The 27,445-nt window shown below is 33.2% G+C and overlaps 1 protein-coding gene across 1 annotated transcript; it reads left to right on the forward strand.

Moving 5' to 3' along the window:
• The first annotated feature begins 20,008 nt into the window (after positions 1–20,008).
• LOC137394778 (neuropeptide SIFamide receptor-like) lies at positions 20,009–24,899 on the forward strand. The gene is made up of 3 exons (XM_068081545.1): positions 20,009–20,791; positions 23,274–23,462; positions 24,666–24,899. Exons 1-3 carry the CDS (start codon positions 20,036–20,038, stop codon positions 24,738–24,740), a joined length of 1,020 nt encoding a protein of 339 aa, XP_067937646.1. The 5' UTR covers positions 20,009–20,035; the 3' UTR covers positions 24,741–24,899.
• The last annotated feature ends 2,546 nt before the right edge of the window (positions 24,900–27,445 follow it).

Below are 27,445 nucleotides of genomic sequence, written 5' to 3' on the forward strand. Positions count from 1 at the left end.
AGGAGTATTTACTGTATTAGTATCTCATGTGATAAATTCGTTGTCTAAGGGGTCAAGTTTGCACTAAGGTGTCAAACTTGGTCAATTGTTGTACTATTATTTTAAAAACTGAATTTTTCGAAAGAACTGTTTTGGTTTGTAATACTTAATGTCTGGTGTGCAATATTTAATACTGTTTCTGTGTTGTAGGTAGTTATGCCCTTATGAAGGTGGACAAATCCAGAATAACAGATACAGCGAGACTTTACTCTCCAGTGATCGACCAGTTCAAGTACAGCCCTAAATGTTCTCTCACTTTTCAATATAATTCATTCGCTCCATCTTTCTGTAAGTCAGTGCGCTTTTCTCTATTATTCTACTAGTTGCTAATAACCTTATTGTCTCCTGCTGTCTTTTTTAAATTTTGTGATGGCTCTCTGACAAGTGTTAGCATTTAGTAACATGTAACATCATGCTTCAATCTTTGTATCAACCAGGGATGGGCACTCGAGTTAACATTCTTGCTCAAGTAAGCCTTAAGGTTCATCTCACAAATAAATTGAATTGATTATCTGGTATTTTTTACTTACTTTAGAATTGTATTGACTCAAAGCATCCCGCCAGTACTATTTGAATCGGATCGAGTCTTTACTGTCACCAAAGTAGAAGATTTGACTCGATTCTCTATTTTCAATAAGCAAATCGGCTCGAGTCAAAATTTGCCAATACGTGTACTTCCCTTTATTATTACTGTGTTAACAAAAAATCCATCATGAACAGTGATGTCTTAAGTAACCCAGTTTGTTACTTGATGTGAGCCGAAGCAAAGACGTCAGTGTAGTCTCATTCTACCAGGCGCACACGTTTTTACAAAACCTTGATATCACTGTGTATGTTTTATTGCTGAGTAATATGTACTAGGCTTAAATAGTTTCTTTCTGGTTTGCCTGCGCACTGCCATGAAGCTTATTTATAATCTGATTAGCTGCTCGCTAATATTGTCTATTCTGCCAAAAAACCTTTATAACAACTCACCTTCTTACCTACATAAAAATATTGATCAGGGATTGCAGTGGTTACAAATCCGCCTAAAAAAAATTTCTCAATAAATTTAGGAAGTTAGGTCATCATTTTGCCAAAAAACGAATAAGTTAACGTAGTTCTTCCTTTACTCACAAAACAACATAAAATCATGGTTTTAATTTTTTGATTTTCAGTTCAGGATGGATAAAAAGAAACATTGTAAACAGTGACCTCAGCATATTTTTGCCAGTGAAGCTTTTCAACACTAGACCAAAGATATATTTGACTATTACATTTCAGATTAAATAATATCTGTCTGCATTTTGGTCAAACTGCAAAAATTATAGTGATTTTCTTTTGCAGCCGGTTTCATTGGATTACAAAAATGTTTAACATCACTTTTGTTTTTCAAATTCATTGATTCTTATGCAGAATTTTTTTGCTAATTCTAAAAAAAACTATAAATTGAAGTTGTATGACAGAAACTGCTTTTACAGTAAAAATGCCAAGTGTAGGCAAAAAAAACGGTAGGATCACTTAATTCCATCCGAAAAAGCAATGGAATCCGTAGGGAAATAGTTAATATTTGCTATACAAACAGTCAATAGACTGAGTTAATGCATGTAACTAAATTATCGACTGTGGATTATTGTAATTTTGATATATTGCCATAAGTCAATTTTTGGGCCGAATTGATAAAAAATTGATTTTGTTTATTTGGGAGAATTGATTTGAACCGAGTCATTGAAGTTAGGATAGCTAAAAATTGAATTGTGATGTTTTGCAATGAATTGGGAATTGAATTGATTCTTATACGACATATTATGTAAAAGAGTTATGAATTGAATTGTTAATTTTTTGATGTGAATTGGATTAAACCGAGTCATTTTTTAAAACCTCATAAACATCTCTTATCGACTGAGATTATTTTTCAGTGACAAGTGCAAATTCAACTTACTAGATGGCTTCCTATATTACTGGCATGTAACCTTTATTTTTTAGTTTAATAATAAAAAAGTGCAGCAGAATCTAGGATGTTGATATTTTCCCGAAAATTAACTTATTGCAATCTTTTATTTTAAGGAACAGTTTATTGATGTTTCCATTCATTATTACTATTTTGGTCAATGTTTATGATTTTGTCTTTTTTTGGTCAGTGTGTTTATGATTTTGCCTTTGTTTGAACAAAGCACTTACATTTAAGTCAAGTTTATTTGCATCTGCTCTTGGTCTTTCACCAATTATTTTTACCTAAATGCATTGGCACATTTGTGAAGCATTTACGGCTCATACTCGTAAAATAGCCAAATATAATCCATATGGATTGAATATCATAAGATAACTCTTGAAAATAAAAAAATGTGAATCCTAAAAAATCTATGTCCAGTAGTGATTCCATAGTTGACAGTTAGTCGGCCATGTAATCCATTTTTGTTTTTATCCTTAGCGAGACAAGTGTGCTTCTAATCAAGCGGGAAGTTTTTGTGTCTGCTGCATTATTTTATTATCACAGTATTATTAACATAATCACAATGCTTATCACTATTGTTCCTATAGTTGTTATTGTTACTACTATTGTCACTGTTTTATATTAATATCACAGTATAACTACTATTATCATAATGGTTATTACTAAAATGTTATTATAGTAGTGCCTTCAAAGCATCAAGCTGTTTGTGATTTCAGATTATTGCATGAACCAGCTAGGTGATTCAGCATGTGATAAACATACAAAATATCGAGACTTTGTCTGTGATACAAACACTAATTTGGCAAACCAGCAATGTTCTAAACTATGCGGAGTCCATTGCAGTAAGTAACACTTACATCTACTTACATATTATTTATAAGCATTTATGTAAACTATATACACTTTCTATTGTCTCGTATCTTTTTTAGCCAAATACCATTAGTGGTATTTAGGTGGTACATACTTTTGGGTGCCACATACCCACATTTCTGTACCATTTTCTTTATAAGATATACCAGTTTACTCAGTGAATGTATGTGTCTTCTGAAATCTTTCCATGTCATGACAAGTTTTTTTATATATTTGTTGTTCCACCAAAGCTAGATATACAAAGTTAATTCATTCCAATAGTTCTTTCATATCACTAAATAATCATATGTTGGAGCAAATATTTTGACTAGAATTTATTGAGTTTTTCTCATTCATCCCAAAAACCGTGCAAAATTGACTTTGACTAACATTTAACGTAATTTTTTTCTATTTTTTTCAAAAAAAATTATGTTAAAAAAAAAAATAGTGCAAAAACCTAGTTATAAATGCTTCAGTTAATTATATTCAGCATTAAAACAAATATATTAGTTAACTCATGTAAGAAACTAAATTATATGTAAGAAAATAAAATAAATAATTAGTATAATTTAACTAAAATAAATAAAAGAACATATTGTGCATTCTTGAAGGAGTGTTTGCCCTAACATGTTACAATCTCAAGATACGGAGCAAATATCGCAGCTAATTATGTTGAGGTTTGAGGATTTTAGAGTCTGAAGGTACCCTCCAAGTCATTTGATCTCCTTTACTGTCCTGAATAAACTCTGACCTTCCTTATTGGCAGTTGAAAGTCTTCTTAGGAATAAAAGGTTGTTCAGAAGTGTTTACTTATGCTTGTATCATTTTCATGATTATTCTTTACAGATAACTTTAAAGTATATGTCACTAATGATGTTAGCAAACTCGGCAACACAGTATTCCACGTTCGTGCGCCTCGAGATGATCATTGGTACTTTGGAGAAATACCGATTGGCAACATCACTAAGAAAGACTTTCGGGTAAGACGAGTAGCAAAAGCATAGATGTATGCTGGAGCTTGCAAGTGTATTGTAGCAAAAGCATAGATGTATACTAGAGCTTGCAAGTGTAATGCTGAAGTTTAATTTAGAGACAGTATATCAACTACAATTTACATAAAAACCCAGGTATTTTTACTTGCTCAGAAAGCGCTGCCATTAGACATTCACTAAGTTTCCAGGTTTCTGGTTGGTCAACTTACGTGTCTCAAAAAACTGTGCTGATCAATGGGAGATTTTTATAATCTGGTCACAGAATTAGGTCAAACTCTAACCCATGACAGAGACATACCTGACAAGGGGTAGGACATATCGAAATTATTCAAGCTATGTATCAAATTCTTCTCCTGAATACATTGAGTTCTATAGCGTGTCCAGACACGCTGTAGTGGTTTGGTGTTTTATATGGGGATGATGATTAGAGTTATAGAAGTGACATGTTTATGACTAGAGTTATAGAAGTGACATGTTGATGACTAGAGTTACAGAAGTGGCATGTTGATAACTAGAGGTATAGAAGTGACATGTTGATGACTAGAGTCATAGAAGTGACATGTTGATTACTAGAGTCATAGAAGTGACATGTTGATGACTAGAATTATAGAAGTGACATGTTGATGACTAGAGTTATAAAAGTGACATGTTGATGACTAAAGATATAGAAGTGATATGTTGATAACTAGAGTTATAGAAGTGGCATGTTGATAACTAGAGGTATAGAAGTGACATGCTGATGACTAGAGTCATAGAAGTGACATGTTGACGAATAGAGTTATAGAAGTGACATGTTGATGACTAGAGTTATAGAAGTGACATGTTGATGACTAGAGTTATAGAAGTGACATGTTGATGATTAGAGTTATAGAAGTGACATGTTGATGACTAGAATTATAGAAGTGACATGTTGATGACTAGAGTTATAGAAGTGACATGTTGATGACTAGAGTTATAGAAGTGACATGTTGATGACTTGAGTTACAGAAGTGGCATGTTGTAAAATATATACCAAATATTTACACAACCGTTGATGTTATGTAATGTGCTCTCTTCAAAGCTTTGAGATGCAAATATATTGCAGTTAATTTCTTCAGCTAAAGCTATTTTAAGAACAGTTGAGTAACTTCCGCCATCCAAAATTACAAAGTTGTCCGTTCAATTTGACATGTTATTTCTGTTACAAACTTCTGCCAAAGATCAATGTTTATCATTTTGTTGTTAAAACGAGGAACTTGTATTATAAATCATTTATAATATATCTACACTTTTAGTAATGTTTTTGGTGTAAATAAATATGTTTATTTTGACAAGCAAAGAATGCAAAAGAGTGAGCTTCCTTTCATTGCGATTTCCTATTAGTTTACAAGTTTCTTAATGCTTATGCCTGTCATTTTCCATTCACCAACCATAGCAACGATGAAAGGTCGGTTATGTTATTGTTTATTATACATAACTATCTATTTCAGGTTGTCTTTGAGGTGATCAGTGGCTTCGATTCCGGGTCATATGTAGCTCTAGATGACATAAAATTTGTCAACTGTGGTACGTCTTTTGTGTAGTCTTTTGTTCTGGCCTGAACCATTAATGTGCTGGGAAGTATAGCCAACCAGATTTATATACAGTCAAACATGGATAACTCGGCCACGGATAGCTCGAAAACATGGTTAATTCGAACAGTTTCTTTGGTCCGTTCCCACGTAATGATAAATTGCTATAGATAACTCGAACTCAACACTGTTAATTCGAACTGTTTTTTTGCCCAACGGCTACCGAAACGGTTGTTATCGCTTTAGAAAATCACTTTATTCGAAGCCATAGAGGTAAACCTCATCTTTTCGTAATTCATAAGCGTTGTTATTACCACCATCGGCAAAATAATTTTGTCAACGACTTTTCTAAAGGTTTGGTCAAATTTGATTTATACTGCTATACGATTAATAGCACGGACTTGCCGAGTCACGCGCGCAAGGATTTTCGCCACGCACATACAAAACAAAAACAGCATGTTGTTTTGTATGTGCGTGGCGAAAATCCTTGAGTGCGTGACCCGGCTAGCCCGTGACGAATAGTTTTCCGACGTTGATTCCGTGTTGAATCAACGTCGGAATGTTGAATGTTTAAAACGTCTTAAAATTGTTTTTATTAAACGTATACGTTGTCTTAGCTAAAAAAACTATTCATCGTTTGACCTAAACACAGAATACGTGTGTACATTCAATAAGTATCCATTCAAAAAGCGTGAGTGATATACAATGTACCGTTAAACCTCGTAAAACTTTTAATTGAACTGCCTCGGAGTGTTGCTCTTAACGAATCCCAGGTAAAGTAAGGGATTTTTCTTTGGTAACTTTTTCTTGAAGTTGCATAAACTTCAAGAAAAGTCGGCAAAATTGATCGTGGGTAAAACGCTCAAAAGAAAAAGATGTTTTTTCTTTTGAGCATTTCAACAACGATCAAGTTTTGCCAATGTCAATCTAAAAAAACGTCCTGGCAATAACATCACCTCAAACAACAAACCAATCTCAAGTGATAGAAAAATCTCTATACTTTTTGATAAAAACGTTTTAAACTTTACATTAGAAGCATTTAATTTGAAACAAGCCATTTGTGCTTTTGATTTATATTATAGTTTGCATATGTACATGTATCTACTAATAAATAAGTAAATACATGGACTTGTGACAGTGCTCTGATAACTTGAATGCTCTGATAATTCGAACACTTTTGCTCGGTCCTGTGAAGTTCGAGTTATCCATGTTTGACTGTACTTATATTAGAATCGCCTTATTTATTGTATTGAAACATTCAGACTACTTGACACTTGATTAAACAGGATTATTCAAGAGCTAGTTCTTGATTATGCAGAGTCTTGAACATGAATATGTAGATAGATAAATCCATAGATGGTTAGTTTGATAGTTACTAGTTACTCAAACTTGAAGTTGATAAATATGAACTTTGTTATCACCAGTCAATGTTGTTCAAAGCAAGTTGGACCAAGAGACAAAAATAAAATAAAGAATAATGAAAAAAATTATGAGTGTCAAAAAATCTCTTTTTACCTGTTTTATAATGTGAATTGGCAAAGTTTTGAGGATTTTTTGGGTTAGAAAGTCTGGTGTAACTGTCACTTACTCATAGTTATGTTGTACTAACAGAAGCCAGAGCCATTGTTTAATAAATTAACATGTAAAATTAAATTTCATTAAAGTTAGTAATACAGCTGTCAGTCAATCACTGATTGGGTAACTTTATTATTATTCGTATATTTTAATTTATATTTTATGTGTCCATCATCTAGTATTTGTTTAGTAATTTGTGTTATTGCTCTCGCTAAGAATTTTTATTATACAAAACGAGATTACAACTAGCATATGTTATCATTTATGTTTACAGCTTTTTGCATGAGAAGATTACCATGATGTAACAATGATTGAGTACTTCAATTGTTTCTAAACATAATGATGAAGACACTAAGAGTTGTGTGCTCATTGCAATGCTTCATCTAAAATTCTAGCCTTACTACAAAGTCATTATTTCTAAGAATGTGATACCAACATCTAGATCAGTGATGGAAGCAGTTGAATTATTCAACATAAGCCAATATACCGATCAAATGAAGGAAAGTTGACATGCAACAAAACATAAACATCAATTCACGTAGCGATGAATTAACTTAATACTAAAAATTAGAGGAAAGTTAGTTTAAGATTTACCTAATACTTATTAGCCAATCAGTATTATACGCTCAAAGCTTTTTATAAAACGGAAAGCAAATAATTACTAACACATTTAGTTCAGAGTGTGAACTCTAGCAAAGTACTCTAAGGCATTTGATTGTTTGTGTTTTTTATATATAGTAGCTGTGCTACCTGGCGTTGCCCAGGTAATAAACAAGTTTTTGGACAGAAAATTGATTTGTATTTAACATATAACATCATTTTCAATTCTAACTTTCAAACTATATATCATGAAAGAAATTTTTTGTGTAGTTGAAATAAATTAAGAGAGAAAATAAAACAACTGTAAAGGTTTTCAAAAAACTATAACTTTCAAACTTCATATCATGAAGAAAAGGTTTTGTGCAGGACAAATGATTTAAAAATAAATAAAACAACTGTAGAAGTTTTCAAACCAATGTAAATCTAAAATTTCATAACTTTCAGCGACCTATATTTTTAATAACGTACAGTGGAACCTCGGTTCTCGAACATAATCCGTTCCAGAAGGTTGTTTAAAAACCGAGTCGTTCGAGATCCGAAACAATTTTTCCCATTAAAATAAAATTATGTAAATTTTAATCCATTCCAAGGCAAGAAAACAACTTCGGTAAAGTATTTTTTCAACATTTTACACCATAAGCTGTATTTGCTGAGCTTTTACTTGTTATTTTACACCATAAGCTGTACTTGTACCCGGGCGTTGCCCGAGTAATAAAAAGTCTTTGCACAGAAAACTTATTTGTATTTAACATATATAACAACATTTGCAAATCTAACTTTCAAACTACATATCATGAGAAAAGTGTTTTGTGTAGTTGAAATAATTTGAGAGAAAATAAAAACAACTGTAAAGGTTTTTCAAACTTTGTCAAACAACTTTTAAACTTCATATCATGAGAAAAATGTTTTGTGCAGGTCAAATAAATTAAAAAAAATAAAACGACTATTAAAGGGTTTAGATGTAAATATGAAATAATTAGCAAGTAATAGCTAAATTAAGTCTGTTTTGCTACGATTACAATAAGAGATGATTCGGTAATGATACAATTAATACAAACTGAGAAAACAAAATAAAAATTCTGAATATGTTGAATTAATGATAACAATTCTTGCATAGAAGTGTGTGTATAAAAAGTTACTGCTCTACCAACAGCTATCCATGAAAAACTCTGAATACAACGATACTGGTACGAGTCGTACCAGTACGACGATATGTAAAAATGAAATATTGTAGTGTCTTTGTGTGATCGAAGGTGAGAGAATCTAGATTGTAGAGGCTATTCCTACTCAAGATAATACAATTGTCCGCTGAAAGTATTAACCTTTACGGCGATTTAGCAATTGAACCTTAAGAAAAGCCAGAATGAGAGGTTCACAAAAATGCAAAAAGACACCATGTTTCATAGAGTTAATAGAATTTAATCGCCAAATTCTAATATCGAGAGAATCTATTGTCGGTATCGTTTTGCCGAAAACAAATTAGCCCTAATACGACGAGGACAACAAAGCATCGCGTGTCAGAAAGCTAAAAAAATCATAGAGTTGTAACTATTACGTCATTTTTGTGTGAAAACGGAAAACGATGAATAGGTTATGTATATAGGCGCACTAACCGGAGATTCTGGTTAATGCACCCTAGCGGTGAAAGAAAAATACCACGGAATAGCCGCACCCTTATATAAGCCGCATGGCTCAAAACATCAGAAAAAAGTAGCGGCAAATAGTCCGAAAAGTACAGTGCTCATATTAATTTAGTTTGCTTCGTACGACCAAATCGAAAAATGGAAAGAACGCTCTATAAGGTGGACAATCATCTACACACACACACACACGCACACACACACACGCACACAAATATACAGACAGATTTTTTGCCTTTAAATACTAGATTACCGTAAGTAGGTGATTCAAAGGGACATTTGCAAGCATTTTTTACAAATATGTCATCTGTTTTCTTTTAACCTTTTCAGAAACTAAAATCCCACCACTCACTACGACCACTTTAACTCCTCCCACAACAAAACCAGTCACTACGACAACCAAAACAGTTCCTACAACCACGACAACCACTACAATCACCACTCCAGCAACCTCTGCCACTACCACTCCAACAACTACTGCTACTACCACTCCAGCAACTACTGCAACCACAACAACTATTACCACTCCTGCATTGTCTACAAGTCCAACAGCTCTACCTAAAAGTTCTGAAAGCACTTTGAACAGCGCTACAGTTACAACTAATGGCAGTTCATCATCTTCTTACCAATCAACCAATCACACAGCTTCTATAATAAACATTGTGGCGACTCCAGCAACCAACATACCCTTACCTGATCAGAAGCTTCCCCAGGTTTCTGTGAACAGGTATGATAACTAATAGAGCTGATACAAACTTGAGAGTAGTTTTATACAGACTAGCACCCTGGCAGTCTGGTGCTGCCTGAATAATTGTCAAGTGTAATAATTATGTGCGCAATATTTCTAATAAGTGGTAACGAGGTTGATTGGCGCCGATAGCAGTGTTGTTTTATTTAGCTGAAAATCTTGAAGATTAATCCTGTTGAATGCAATCTTTTTTCATAAACTATAGAAGAAAATTGCGCCATGGTCAGTCAAACACTTGATTTTATATATTTAAATTAGAGGTTGAGTTTGGTTGCTATAATGTGTAGAGATTTTTACCTGCATTGAAAAAAGTGTTTTATAAATTGTTACGAAATATTCAATCAGTGATTTATTTGACGTTTGAGATTTTAAAATTTGCTATGTTGAGATAAACTGTAGAAAAGTATAATGGTCAGAAAACGTATGGTATGTCGTTGCTAACAGTTGTAACATAGAGGTGTGTTATAAATTGTATATGGGATTATATATGGGATTATATATGGGATTATTTATGAAATTATATATGTGGAATTATATATGGGATTATATATGGGACCATATATGGGATTATATATGGGACTATATATAGGATTATATATGGGGTTATATATGAAATTATATGTGGGACTATATATGGGATTATATATGGGATTATATATGGGATTATATATGGGATTATTTATGAAATTATATATGTGGAATTATATATGGGATAGTATATGGAATAATATATGGAATTATATATGGGATTATATATGGGACCATATATGGGATTATATATGGGACTATATATAGGATTATATATGGGGTTATATATGAAATTATATGTGGGACTATATATGGGATTATATATGGGATTATATATGGGATTATTTATGAAACATTTATGTGGAATTATATATGGGATAGTATATGGAATAATATAGGGAATTATATATGGGATTATATATGGGACCATATATGTGATTATATATGGGACTATATATGGGATTATATATGGGGTTATATATGAAATTATATGTGGGACTATATATGGGATTATATATGGGTTCGTATATGGAATTATATATGGAATTATATATGGAATTATATATGGGATTATATATGGGATTATATATGTGATTATTTTTGGAATTATATACGTATGGGACTATATATGGGATTATATATGGAATTATATATGGGATTACATATGGGATTATATATGGAATTATATATGGGATTATATATGTGATTATATATGGGACTATATATGGGATTGTTTATGGGATTATATATGGGACTATATATGGGATTATATATGGGATTATATATGGGACTATATATGGGATTATGTATGGAATTATATATGTGGGGTTAGATATGGAATTATGTATGGGATTATATATGGGGTTATATATGAGATTATATAATGGATTGTATATGGAATTAACTATATATGGGATTATACATGGGATTATAAATGAGATTATAAATGGGATTACATATGGGATTATATATGAGATTATATATGGGATTACATATGGGATTATTTATGGGATTATAGGAGAGTAATCAGCTTGTTGGTGAAGGTCTCTCTACTCTCAATATGGAAGGCTCCTTTGCATATCTATTGCACAGTTGATAAGAGGATATAAAAAGGATTGCAGTAGTTGCTAAAGGTTGTTGGATAATTTTGATACAAGTATTTTCAGAATGATTTTACTAGCACATAAATTGTCTTGACTCTGGAATTCTATTGAATATTCCTTCATAAATTTATGGTTATTTCTTCATAAATCTATTAAAGATTTATTTATAAGTCTATTGGATATTCCTTCAAAAATATATTGAACATTCTTTCATAAATTTATTGAATATTCATCATAAATCTTGTGAACATTTTTTCATTAATCTATTGAAATATTTCATCCTAAATCTATATAGATGTAAGCAAAGATTTAACTCAGTGATATAAAAACAAGTTATCATGACTGTTATACAGTGTAATATATAATATTACTATGGTTCTATCATGTAGTGTGCGTGCGTGTGTGTGTGTAGCTAATAGCATCATTATAACCCTTGTTCTCATTTTTTTATTTCACTCAATTGAAAGATGAATTAAATGTTTTGTTTGAACATCTGATGCATATACATACTTGTACACTTTTGTTATTGAAAAGTCTTACATGAGCATTTACAAAATGAACTATTCAACATGTGAGCAGATCAGAGCTACTCAATTGTAACTCATTACAGGGAGTTGTCTGTCAACACCGATAAGGAAGAGAAAAGTGAGAGCGTTCTTGGGCTGGTACTTGGTCTGGTAGCGGCAGCAGTTGTAGCAGTAGCAATCATCGCTGGTGTCACTTTCTATGTAAGAAAGAAAAAGACGGCGGAAAGAACTTCAAGCGTGGCTCCTCTTAAAGAGGCATGGAAGTAATTCCCTTAATGGATGAGAAAAGACTAAAAAATGCACTGTTTACAGAAGTGGGAGGAGCTTATTGTCATTTCTTTTATTCTACTCATGCTAGTGGTAGCAATTCTTTTAAGCAGCTTCACATTTGTCATATTTCAATGTTTATGGTTCTTGTCATAGAGTTTTGATATAGTTTAATGTTTGCTCATTGTTTCCTGTCAATATGTTGCTCCACCCATTTCTGTAGCCGTTGCTATCATCTATTGCTTTCCTATGGGCTGTTTGTGCTTGATAAAATATTCTACCTAATGCATTGCAATTTACACATGCAGGCAGTTGCATAGATTTATTTTATTTTTGTAAACTATATTATTTTTACTAAAGCTATTTGACGAGGTCGATTTTGATTGGTTGCTTTAAAGCAAGGACAGTCTATGGTGATTGGTTCCATTTAACTAGATATTAGATTTGATTGGCTGATTTAAAAAAGAAAATTATCATTTTTATGGTGATTGGTTTACGTTGCTGTAGGTTGAATACTTCCTTTTGTGTTTTCATATACCACGCTGACTCGATTTAATATACCATGCTGATACAATTTAATATACCATGATGACACGATTTAACATACCATGCTGATACAACTTAATATACATGATTTCAGCAATACACCTTTTGGGATGTGTGTGAGACATGTACAAATGTTTGCTACCATTTCAGCAAAACGTAGTCCATCATTCTTTTTCGCAGTGAGACTAAATGTGTTCTGCAAGAGAAACTAACTCCACGCACTTGATCTTCTATTATTGGTTGTCATGATCTAATGTTTGTCAATAAATTGGCCAAGTTAAAATTGGCATGCCACACATTTTTGTCAGACAAAAAAATTTTTTTTTTTAGATTTCTTAGCTGATTGAGATTTTTGCAAAATCTGCACAATTATTGGCAGGTCTACATCGAGATTCAAGCAATATTTTGAATGAAAGCAGAATGTTAATCCAATTAATCCATAGTTAATCCATGTTGGATTAACACAAAACAATGATGAATTCAGACTCCATGTTTTTGCAAAACTGGAGGACTTGACAGAATCTACTCACCAAATCTATTTTGCATATTTTGTTTTTAATATGCAATTTTTAATCAGATAATCAACTTTTCTTGTGAAAATAACTGATGCTGAAAATAGCTGAGACCTTTTTTAGGTCGAGTTTTTTCAACTGCGCAATCCTTAAAACAGCTAATTTATTGTTCCAGTTTCTGTAAGCCATGCCAAGTCGCAAGTTGTAATTTTTGTAATATCAGAAAAGCGTAAAATAAATAATGCATTTTGTATTATTTTTAATGAAACAAAAATTGTCAAAAGTATCACACATGTCTGAGTATGGCTAATTATATTTACGATTACGAAGAAAAATAATTACACACAAAGTAGGTTGCACAGACTCAAATCTACATAACCTACCACTCACATGAGCCACAACTTAAATTAAAAAATTAGGGAGATATATTCATGTATGTTTTATAGCCTAAATAATTAATTAATAATAAGTTTAATAATTAATTAATTTAATCAATTAATAATAACTTAATTAATTAATTAAAATTAGGTAAATATATTCATGTATGTTTTATAGCCTAAATAATTAATTAAAAATAAATTTAATAATTAATTAATTTAATAAATAATAATTTAATTAATTAATTAAAATTAGGTAGATATATTCATGTAGGCCTATGTTTTATACAAAAGCCTAAATAATTAATAACATCGATGAAGTTACAAGGAGTCCAATGCTAACAGTAGGATGAATCCTCATCTGATATATAAAAGTTTCTCCGTGTCTCTCTAATGAGAACATGTAGAAGAGATCATTGATGGCTCCGTAGTAGTATTATATTTATCTGTCATACTTACACTCAATGTCATTCACGGTTAGATTCAGGGTTAAATTCTTTCACTAGTTCATCGAGCAACATGTGTAATTAATAGCTGACCAAAAACGTTTATTATATTGTGTTGTCTGTCAGACTGTACCAATGTCCTTAGTGTTAGGTGTATGAATGCTATTTGTGATTGTTGTATCAGCAAACAGTAACACGCTGCTATTTCTGCAATGTATTGCTCAAGTATTACGCAAGCTATTTAGCGCTAACTTTAAAGTAAGACATTGGTTACTATTTCATTTTAAAGTTATTGCATCACTCAGTGGTAGTCACGTTTATTGAAAGCAAAGGGCGCTATTGATAGTCAAGCAAAATAGGATTTGAAATGTTATCTGACAGCAGGGAACGCATTACAGAGAGCGTTGAATGAGCTCATTGTCTGTAGGACCCGTGGTAAGGGTGATCAACGGCTTTTTGCTTAAATATTGTTACATATTAGCTCGAATCCAACAGTGTGAGGTATAGTTAAATGTGTATAACAATTGCTTCATTAGTTACCTTCCCCATCGGTTAGCCAACTCATGGGATATTTTTCCAATAGTGAAGGACTACACAGGCAATGACTAAACACATGGTGGACAGTGAGTGACTACGTATATGGAGGGTAGAGAGATTACATATGTGGTGGCTAGTGAGTGACTACATATATTTCCTGTGGCATCTCTTTGATGTGTTAGATGTATTTTCTCTGCAAATTTCAGCTTTAGAGTTTTTTTATGCTTTCTGTAGCTTTTTTTCACACTGAAATTTTCAGAGCTGTTTTTGCTGTTCCCTGTTTTAAGGTAATAGGTTTGAGATTTCTGCTCTGTAGCTCTTTGTGTGTAACGTTAGCAATAATTTGGAAAACCCCATGTAAGATTATATTTATAAAGGTTTCAGTCAGGGCTTGTTTTAATAATAACTTGTTTTCTTAAAACCTGTTACCCTATGCTAGAGTTTAGATGCTTAGCGAACAAATCCAGCCGTCCACTTTCCTACTCACACCGAAGATGCACTAAATATTAGGAATCTCAAATTACATATGGCTGGCTTGCTGTCTGCCGCTTTCAACAATGACTTGCATCTTAGCGATACATGCTTGGGTCAAACAGTATGGTAGAGAAGAGATGTCCCATTTTTCAGTTCTGGGACTGTTAGAATAATCTGAAGGGATGCCAGTGCAACACGTCCAGTCTGACAGAGCCAGGTAGCTATTTCACTTGCCCAGTGTGTGAACGACAGAGGTAGATCTTTAACGTGCCCACGTTGTCAGTGTGATACACAGGTCCTCCAAGTTATGGTCTAGTTCCGAAAGACCCAGCAATTTTGGGTTGAAAGCTTGCTGAGAGCTTTTTGTCAGATTGGCATTAAGCAGGACGTGAACCATCAACCTCATGGTTGACAGTCAAAGGGGCTACCACTAGGCGCCCTGACACCCTAAGTGGGTGTCAGGGTTAATTACATATAACTGCTTGCTATTGCGCAATACATAGCATGTAAAATAATTGATAATAATAATGATAATAATAACAATAATTAATAATAATAATAGATAATGGTAATAATAATAATTGACAATAGTAAATGATAATAATAACTGATAATAATAATTGATAATAATAATAATAATAATTGATAATAATTATTGATAATAATAATTGATAATAATAATTGATAATAATAATTGATAATAATAATTGATAATAATAATAATAATTAATAATAATAATTGATAATAATAATTGATAATAATAATTGGTAATAATAATTGATAATAATAATAACAATAATCATAATAATAACTGAAGGTTACAAGACTGCCTCTAGTAATACTTTACTCGAGACCTAGTTGGAACCCTTTAAATATTTCACTAAATAATATTTTTCACTTTCTCACAAGTTGTAACGGCAATTTGGTGCCCACTTCATTGAAAAATGTAATTTTAGAACAAGGGCAGTTTTTGCATGTTATGCAGTGCCTAGCATATGATGCAGCACAGTAATCGTAATATCATATAATAACTCTTATAAAAAATAAATCTTATAATAACATATATTATAGCGTTCTATAATATAATGTAATATATCATGATATAGTTTTATATAACATATAGAACTCCCAGCGTACTAAAATATTCTAACACGGTGTATTATAATATACTATATATAATACTATAATATAATAGTTTGTCTATTATTAGGGGTTCGGTGTTAGTTGCTTCACTCCGTTATTTTGTTCAAATAATTATCAACTGTTTTACTTTTCTTATTCATGTAACAATATTGTCTTTTGAGCAATGCCACTTTGAAGATATTCGATTACAGAATAAACCTTATCATTCAATTGATGAAGAGCTTGTTTTGCGTCTAAAAAATCAAAACATTCATTCAAAATGTTTGTTGTTGCTCATCGCACTTCACCTAAGGTTTCATGTAGTCATCCACCAACCAAGCCATCCGTCTTTGTTAATATTAACACCTCGTTTGGTCTACAAATTAGAATGAAACAAAACTCTCAAGTTGGATTATTGGTGTGAATTTGAATTAGGTGACCATATTGGGGAAAGGTAACACAAGTGAGTAAACTACAGCTGTGACGTCTATATTTCTAGTGCGTGCTTCTGCTTTGAGCAATATAATTGAAGAAATACGGTGACCAATAATTATTTGTCTATTTACTTGACTATACATGTCTGTGTGACAGCACTGCTGCCTCACTGCTTTGACTGGTGCTTTCAGGTTACTGGAGTCATGCAGTCGGGTTCACAAGATGTATTCTAGTTCCATTTGCATTTCCTTTACAACTTTGGAAGTCTCAGCTTTTTTTTAATTTGGGACTATAAAGGGCATAGACATATTAACCATACTATTGACGATTATAGTACAGTTAATAGGTTTATGAAAAAAGGATATTCAAGTGAGGTCGGATCCATTAACAGTTGATCAGAATATGCCTGCCAATGTATTTTTCAGAACCATTGCCTGAAATCCTTATAAATACTAGTGCCCTGCAGTTTGGTGTGCAACCGAAAGCACAATTGTTCCAAATGGTGGCGGGGTGGTTGATCAGTGAAGGTGGTAGAGTGTTGGTATACCAAACCCGAAGTCACAAGTTTGAATCTCATTGCAAGCAATCTTTTTTCCTAAACTCTAAGCATGGCTTCATACAAGTGGACAGGTGAACAGACAAGGCTTTTATTATAATAAAAACTGTAATTTTTTTAAACTACAATTGTACAATTGTCTTATAATAAATGTGTTAAATGGAATTGATAGCAATTCATCGACAGAGTAATTACCATTGGAAGGAAGTGGATAACTCCAAGTTCATAAATGCTTTGTACTAAATGAATGCTTATTGCCTTCCCAAGCCCACATTAGATAACTTTTGACCTTTACTAATTGTACATTTGTACACACTAGGATTCTGAAAGCAGGCTCAGTGATAGTAGTAATAGTGAGTAAATGATATCACTAGCTGTTATGTTGTAAATGGCATTGCACAACCAGATCAACTTTGTACAGTGGGATGAATATAATCTGTTTGTTTCCTTCTTTTGTACTATACTAGCGTTTGCTCTATTGCTAATGATATCTCTATTGTACTGCCTCTGCCTCTTCCATTGTCAAGTCATTCGATATATCACTAATACACATGTCAGTAATACTTCAGCTTCTTTCAACAAGTTCATATCATGATCAGCGCTTCAATATCCTGTTCCCTCTTTGTGCATTTAATTTTGCATCATGGCGGCGGCGAGCAATGAGGCCAAGATTAAGTTTACTCTCTGGAGAAAGTTACTTGTGTACAATTGGTTAAACCTACAGCACTAAATTGAGCAGTTGTCCCCTATTAAAATGCTGCATGATTAGTCACTTGCAAGCTACAGATAAGAAAAAGCTCAAAGATAAACCGATAATTATATACCTTGTTGGTAATATACTTGCGATCTGGTTCACTTCTGGGAGTAAAATAGAGCAGGCTCTGTCTACATATGGTAGACAGTGAGTGACTGCACATATCATATGTGTATAATGGTGGGTAGTGAGTGACTACACCTATGGTGGGTAGTGAGTGGCTACACATATGGTGGGTAGTGAGGGACTACACATATGGTAGGCAGTGAGTGACTACACATATGGTAAGCAGTGAGTGACTACACATATGGTAAGCAGTGAGTGACTACACATATGGTAAGCAGTGAGTGACTACGCATATGGTGAACAGTGAATGACTTACACATAGTCATTATATAGTGAGTCCACTTTTTCTAGTTTTTATATGGTGAAAGTTTGACATTTTCATACTAGTGAGTTGTCTTTCAATGTCATTAAAAATGATGCAAGACAACTTGATAGTATACTCAATAGTCCACTTTTTCTAATTTTGCATGGAAGCGCGTATATCAGTCTCATAACAGTAGGTAACACAATAATTGCCATCGTTTTTCCTTGTCGATACAAATAAAAAGGCTATAGTGAGGCGTTTTTATATAGAGATACTCGAGTAAGCGATGGCATGACATTGCCATTATGTAAGTATGGCCATGCCCACCTGCCTTTTAAAGCATTTGTAAGAATAAAAAATAAATTATAATAATTTTTGTTAATTTCAGTTAAGCTAACACTACTTCCTAATTATTTGATTGTCAGGAAGTGATGAAATCGGCGTTATATGTTCACAACGCTTTTTCAATGGATTAATCTCAAAATAATCGGTTATACAAACCGCAGGCAGCAGCAAAAATAGTCTGTAATGTAAAGAGCTCAACCTTATAAACCTGCTGCACCTGACTCCTACAGTAGTCTGTTATAAGTTTAGCCTCGGCACTTTGCCCTAGCCTCTGAGGAGCTATATGTGTTTTTAGATATTTACTGCTTGAAATACTCAAATTATCTCTCCAGTCTGCCTGACCAACCATTACATTTAAATTTCCCCATAAAATCCACTACACTTTATACCAGACACCAACATCTTACCATTTTATATTATAGAACAACATTATGAAAAAAGAGCTTTTTCTTTAAATACACACAATTTACTTATTATTTTTCCGCTGCTATTTTTTATTTCATGGTCTAATTTGCTTCAAACGGCCTTGACCTGTGCAAATAAAGTTAGTATCTATCTATTTTCTTTCAACTTACCAAAATATTTCTACACTTGGTATAACAATTTATACATAGATTTTATTTTAATCGAGCCGCTAGTAGTATTTCTATCATGCATACCCAATAGACAAGTCAGAATATTTTCTCTATATTTCATTTTCTGTTTGAACCAGAACTATGAAAGCAGCTAATGCAACTGAAGCTAATGTGATAGTGCTAGGTGAACCAGCTGAACTACCACTTAGAGAGTTTGAGCCCGCCATATACGAAACAAGTCACTTTTATGTCTGGAATTCGACCTACAGCATGCTTGTTTAATCAAACCACTTCATTTTTATGTTTGACCCATTGACATGTGTATTTGTTGTAAAAGGAAAGTCAGGCTTACTATGAGATGTCTATATTCTATTCATAAAATGTCTATAAAAAGCCACAATTTTTGCCTTTCTCAGCATTCTAGAAATTTGGCAGAATATAAACACGTAGTTTTGTTTATCAACTCTCACAAGCATTGTAACTGAGTAACCGAAGCGAAGCGATGACATCACGATGCTAAGAATGTATTTCAAATCAGTCATGCGTGCAGCTACCTTAGCAAAGGTTTATCCACTTCGAATGAGTAGCATTCAGTTGGCAGAATCGGTGAGACGAGGAAAGTTCAGACTGAGGGATGGAAAGCAACAGAACGATGAGAGGCGACGGATTTATAACTTATAAGGGTATAAAAGACAGCCGGGAATTACGAGTCGGAGTCTATAGTCGGAGCATTAATGCGACAGTCATCTGTTTTTTTGGACTTATGTCGTTACTCGGCATCTGCCTCAACCTCTACACTATCGCTGTCGTCAAAAGAAGTAAAAGAACTAGATGTTGTAAGCTGCAGCTAATCAACCTAGCTGTAGCCGATACCTGTACATCGATAATTATGCCTATGTTCCTTATATATCACATTCTGCTCATACCTTTTCCGGGTGGCGAAATGTGCGCTAAAATATTTTGTTTCATCGGACTATCTATGTTTTACTTGGGACCGCTATGTCACATCGCCATCAGCGTTGAACGTTTTGTCGCCGTCTACTTCCCGTTTCGAATGCTTCGCTATCGCCAAAACAAGAGATTAGTAGTGATTGGCTCGACGTGGATTGTGACTATGATCGCTTCTATAGAGGGACTAATCTGTGGTAGAATTAGCTATTTCGAAAACTCTGTCTATGGTAAACAAATACCCATGGCCTCATGCCACGATTCGAACAGTAATAGAACTAAATATATATTAACACAATCTGTGAAATACATTCTACCGGCAATTATCATAGCTACAATGTATACTCTTGTCACAATCAAAATGTGTCAGCAAGCCAAAGTCAGCATGGAGGCAGCCATTACAGATGTGAAAATATCTAACAAACAGCGTCGATCTAAAGAGGTGAGACGTTTTAATAGCTCAACTTTTCATAGCCTATAATTCTACTTTAGGGCACCATGTGATTGTCACGCTTGGAAAGGTGCGCAACTAAGGAAAAGTACTAGAAAAAAACTAGAAAACTAAGGAACTCTTGCTAATACCAGGTTTATAATCAGCGTCTTTCTGCTTTTTTCAAATAAGTTTTTAGAAATGCTACAACTGGGTTCGCTGTAATGAATAATGTGCGATGCGTATCATACAGCATATTAGCCAGCAGCCAAGCTGGTCTTTAAATTTGCAATAGTAGTTTCAGACTAAAGACACTGTAGTTTGAGAGCCATACCTTTTAACGAAGGTTAATTAGCCTAGGATTAAACTAATCAGCACCAAGATTTTCAATTAGGATATTAGCTACTCATGATAAATCATTTCTAATTGGCTTTATCTATTTTTTGCAAAAAAATAAGATGAAAATTTTTTTATTTCAATTCCTATTTAGTAAGGAATACATTTCATTTGGTCACTTATTTTTCTAAACTTCCACCCTTTACTCTTGTCGTATAATTATCAGGAGCTCTTCAACACTTCCTGTAACTGTCTCATTTCTTTCAGGCCCCAACCTCTGTAGATCTCTTTAGTTTACTCAAACTTAAGGGTGATAGTTTCTCAATTAAGCACAGAGCTCAGGAAATCACCCCTTTCTTACTCCATCAAATTTTCACTCAATGAATACATCAGCAGTAAATATAGACACTGAGAACATTTTAGACTTTTTACTGAGAGTGAGCTAGCCTCATGTGTTCATTAAACTATACTAGACCAACCTGAGCATGTATATATAACAAGTATATTTACCAGCCAGCATGTTACTAGGTGTCAAAAGCAACAAGTCACTAAAAAGGAACTTTTCGTTGCTATAGCGAATGCAATGCAAGATATGTATTGCAGGAAATTAATGTTTAAAGATTAAAATAGACATAGCTTGACTGAGGTTAAAACTCTCCAAAGAAAAATACTTAAAATGACGTTGTTAGTTGTTATCGTCGCTATAGTTGATATCGTCTATTGCATTCATGTTGCAGCGTTACAGGTCTCTATTCTGCCAGTCTCTGCAACTATTATAATAATAATAATAATATTATAATTATAATAATTATAGTAATATAATAGCCATCATAATCGCACTTTCGCTTTATCTGAGCGTTTTAATCCCGATCAAATTTTGTTCGTTTTAACCTAGAAACATCCTGGCAATCAGATCATCTCAAATATCAAAAACAGTCGCAAATGATAGAAAAATACTGATTTCTTATGAAATCTACTAAAATTTTGTGCAAGTTTATCTTTAAAAATATAAATCATATAACATATATGATTTATATGTTTAAAGCATATAAACATATAAAGCAGTAATGACAGAGTTTTAGTAGGTAACTAGCTATGTATCGAACACATGCCAGCACTCCATCATTTCTGAATAGCGACAAGTAGCGACTAGCTTCTCCTTTGTAGTCCTCATCCAACAAACGCTAGTTTATTGGATGATTGAACGTGAGGTTAGCCTAGCTACATGTATTTGTGTTTGGCAGAAGCTGGCGGATTCAAAATTCTGTTGTTTCCCAGAACTCATTTCTTAATCATTTGAAACCTGGCTGTTCTTGTCAATGCGTGTCAGCAACCCTGGGCAATTTGTCCAGCAATCTGAAGTTTTCAAAATTTTATTAAATATATCTAAATGTGCTCATAATACAATGATATTTAGTAAAATGCTAGTAAAATAGTCAGGCAACCTACAGCAAATCTCATCAAATGGAAAAAAACAGTATTTCTCCATTATTCTAGCTGAAACTATAAAAGTTGATATGATTTTAAAAACTCGTAAAAACATTTACAGCCATATCATATCCATTGATCACATATTAATCATCATTTCATGACTCAAAATATACTGGGAAATTATAGCTTACATCATAAAACTATTCATTTGCATCACAATCATTTATAACCTTTCAACAAACGCGTTGTATCAATTTTTTCGCTATACTGTTCTAATAAAATTCGTTATAATAATGAAGAAAGTAGATCAAGATATTTGAAAACTGCTACAAATAGAAGTGAAATTTCTGGTTTAACATCTTGTGCAAAAAATTAATTTGATTGGTTTACTTAGAAACCGCTTTTGTATACAGAGCAATGTGAATGTCGGTATTTCGGCCATCACAGTTTCTGACACACTCTACGCAATGCCAGAATACCGGCTGTTAGGGTTCAAAGGATTAAATTGCTTTCTATCTGCACATTGTTTCTAAAAGGTGCATGAGATCAGCTAGTAGCATTTGAGACAAATTGGCAAATTCATAATTCGACTGTTTCCCAGAATTCCTATGCTTAAATTCATTATATCTGTACATTGTACCCGCAAAATGTATGTTTACGTTATGACATATGCGCTACTAGTAAATAGTAATGACTAATATTGTTGTTATGTTGTTATGTTATGAAGATGGTGAAAATGCTGGCTATCAGTGCCTCCCTGGCAATCATTACGTGGATACCGTTTGAAGTGATTTGTGCAACTGGCTTTGACCACAATCGAAAATTCATCATACTAACATCTCTTCTCTCAGGACTTCAACTCTCCAACTGCTTTTCTACTCCTATCATATATTTCGCATTCAACAACTCTCTCAGGGTAAGTACATCGTGTTTCTAAGAATAGCCAGCACTTATAGCATTCAACTGGTAAGTATAGGTGATGTAGGCATTTTCTCAGGCTGTCTAATGTGCATGTGAATTTAAGAAGCCTCAGTACCTTAGATGATGCAGGCATTCCCGTTTTCAAATTTTTAGATGTTTTCAGACATTTGTCATATCTGTCGTCCTCAGCAAATGCATGCAACTCGACTTTTAATAAGCCAGACTAAAGACAGGTTTATGAATATGTAGATCGTAAAGTAGAAGTTTGCAAGGAAATCATGTAGATCTAAATTATTGGTAATTAAATATATATTCTATATTTTTATGTATAATTTTACAATACAGCAAAAAAACCTTCACTTGTTAACCAGATCTAAAATTAATTATAGATTACGCATTTTAACGTGTTCTGATTTGATTCAATTTGAATTCAAACTGAAAGAGTTTAATTTAAACAAATACCAAATTTGACTCAACTTTCACTCTCACTGCACTTCAATTCAACAGCGAAATTCAGTTTATTGAGAGTAAGTTTATATTTTGTATCAAAATGAAGGTAAATGCATCAAAATGCACGCTGGGTGTAAGTTTATCACATTACGTACTGAAGGTACATACAATATCAAATGCGCAAGAGGTTAATACATCAATAAAATAGTAAAAATAAAAGCAGTATAACTTACACTAAATGTAAGTACATCAGGAAAACACTAAGGGTAAGTACAAAATGTCATGTATGAAATGTAAATGTGTTAAAAAAAAAGTAAATACAACATATAACACACAAAAGTAGGTACAGCATTAGCACATAAAAGGCAAGTACAGTATATGACACCCTGAGGGTTGCCTAATTGCACAGGATACATTTCTTCTGTAAGTTAAATCTATACAGGACATGGCATTGTGTTTTTATTGCATTTATCAGCTATGATTGTATTACTATAAACCAATGCAAACATTTATTTAAGTTTTCCACTAATAGCAATAGACATCATTCACATATGGTCTCAGAAGACATTTATGGTGTCTTTTTTATTTTTACCTGAAAACCGCAAAAGATTAGTCATCATATTTACTCATGCACTTCCAATAGAACCTTTTGCATTACAGCACTAAGATCATTTGTTAAGATCACAGCATTAAGAAATGCTGTGATCTTAACAAATGAGCTAAAGGTTATAAATTTATTTCCTTGTAGAAAGAGTACAGACGAAGCATTCAATGGGTAGGAAGTTTTATCTCAAAGAAATCGGACACGACTACTTGGCTATAAAAGGAGTCGAAAAAACTTTTTTTCATTTTGTTTGCTAACTCTTTTTTATACCCAAAGTATTCCAACTGTATATAAAATGCCAAATTTTACAAATAATTTATCAGTTGTTGGAGATATTTTTATTTTTTTGTTATACTGTATTATAATAAAGTATGTACTTAACAATCGAAAGCAACTGGTATGTTTTGAAGAAAGTCAATGTTCTCATGGCTTTATATTATAAAGTCATGAAAATTCATGGCTTCGTAATTTATAGAAGCCAAATCTTGAAAACCAATTGGCTCAATTATTCTATGAACCAAGAATTGAACTAATTAGTTCATTAGCTCAATTCTTTATGAACCAAGAATTGAGCTAATTAGCTCATTGGCTCAATTCTTCATGAACTAAAGAACTGATAAAGTATGTTCCTTATCAGTTCTTTATGAAAACCTGAACATAACAAACTTATTCTTTATGAAAACTCAATAATAACCCTGTTGCAGTAATCTGAGAGTCAGTAGAACTGCAGATTTGCATTTACACACTCAGAATAGAGAACCTTTACTCTGAAAGTCATGCCTTACTTTCAACTAGATAATAGTTTGCCTCAAGTCATACTCACCAGCAATAGTTACTTTACGGTCAGGTTTCTGTTGGCACTCCATCGTATGAGTCAAACATGCTTTGATTGCTTTACTCTTGTATCATATTATTAGCAAATATATGGAGATATTTGTACAAACACTTGTATTGGCTCAATAAAATACCATGTGTTAGGAATTTCTGCATTGGTGACAAAGTGACATATGACATAGTAAAAGGTGTCATTCCATATCTCAACTTTTTTATAGTTCTCTGTTGTTCTACTGGGTTTATAACTAAAAGATTGGAATTAAATGAAAACAAAATTAGAGTAAACCTCTGTTCATGCTGCAGAGTAAGTGCATCACATATTACACTAAAAGTACGTATGACACAAAATGCACAGAGATGATAAGTAGCCTACAAAAATGATCTACAAAGTGTAAATGCACCAAGAACATGCTGAATATACAAATTATAATGCAGGAAGCAAGTAAAATATATATCATGCTAAGGGTAAGTACATCGTTAATGTACTATAGAGGTAACACATACATTGTACAATATAAAAAACTCAAGCTCAGTACATCGATAGCACCAGAGGTAACATACAACACATAGCCCTGGTTCCTCCCTTCAGTTCTGCAGTCTTTTATTGCCCTTCCATATAGCCTCTTCAAGGCTTTTTTAAGCTTTTTGCACCACTCAGTGTCCTCCCGTGTCAAACACTCTCCGCTAAGGCATGCATCTCATTTAGTCGATGATTTCACGCATATAGAAGATGTAGAACAAACTGGCAAGCAATGAGTGCGAGATACCTCCTACATTACATAATATTGGATGTCTTTGTATGTGGGAAGTTTTTATTAAAACCACCAGCCTGGTTTTAAACAGCCTGTCAAGTCTTTCTCCTGACCACCACTCGTCTGTTCGTTTTCCTGTTATAATATAATCGCTCCATTATCCTTCCATCTAGTTTGACTGTACGTTTTGTAGGCTTCCTGCCTTTGCAACCATATCTGTTCTGTCTACTTTATCAAGAGCTCTTCAACACTTTCTGCATCTTTCTCATTTCTTTCATGCCATAACCTCTGTAGATCTCTTTAGTTTACTCAAACTGAAAAGTTATAATTTCTCAATTAAGCACAGAGTTCAGTAAATCACCCCTTTCTTACTCTATCAAACTCATACAAACATAACTCATTCAATGATTACATCAGCAGTATATATAGACACTGAGAACATTCTAGTCTTTTTACTGAGAGTGAGCTAGTCTCATGTGTTCATAGCAATATACTGAACCGACCTGAGCATGTATATTTACCAACCAACATGGTACTAAATGTCAAGAGCGACAAGTGGACTATTTTTGCTTCCCTATTCGCTTCTATCACCTTCGCGACTGACGAGGCCAATTCCGCACCTCGTTGTTTTGAATGAAAAAAAATGCTCAAAGCGTAATGAAAAATGTAAACAACCGGAATGTATGAAAACAATATGTTACTGGGAAGTAATTTTATGAAGAGTCTAACATTTTCACTCAACAACATATGAAAGCAACTTACTCTACGATCTTTTACTGTTTTTATCTCCTCTTCTCTATTATCTGACAGAAACGTTATTCCTTGTGGGTGAGGGAAGTACGCAGATCATCTTCTGGATCAATGGAGTAATAATGTTTTGGTTGTCTAGAAGAGATAAGAATAATTTCTGCAACTCTGCAAACAACAGCTTTAGCTTTAGTGAATCCGAGGCAGAACCTGAGCTACGAGATCTGTTTGGCATGTGTTTTGTCTTTCTAAGAATGTAAACAAGTTGTTTTGATCTTTATGCTATTTTATGTAGTTCAGCATGTTGATTATTAGACTCACCAAACATGACTTACAGAGGCAGCTTAATAACAAAATACAAGTCAAGCCAGTAGCAAGTACAGTGAAACTCGGATAACTCAAACTTCAAGGGACCGAGCAAAAGTGTTCGAATTATCAGAGTGTTCAAGTTATCAGAGCACTGTCACAAGTCCATGTATTTACTTATTTATTAGTAGATACATGAACATATACAAACTATAATATAAATCAAAAGCACAAATGGCTTGTTTCAAATTAAATGCTTCTAATGTAAAGTTTAAAACGTTTTTA

This window comes from Watersipora subatra, chromosome 4 (genome assembly GCF_963576615.1).
Source record: "Watersipora subatra chromosome 4, tzWatSuba1.1, whole genome shotgun sequence".
Taxonomy (NCBI): Eukaryota; Metazoa; Bryozoa; class Gymnolaemata; order Cheilostomatida; family Watersiporidae; genus Watersipora; species Watersipora subatra.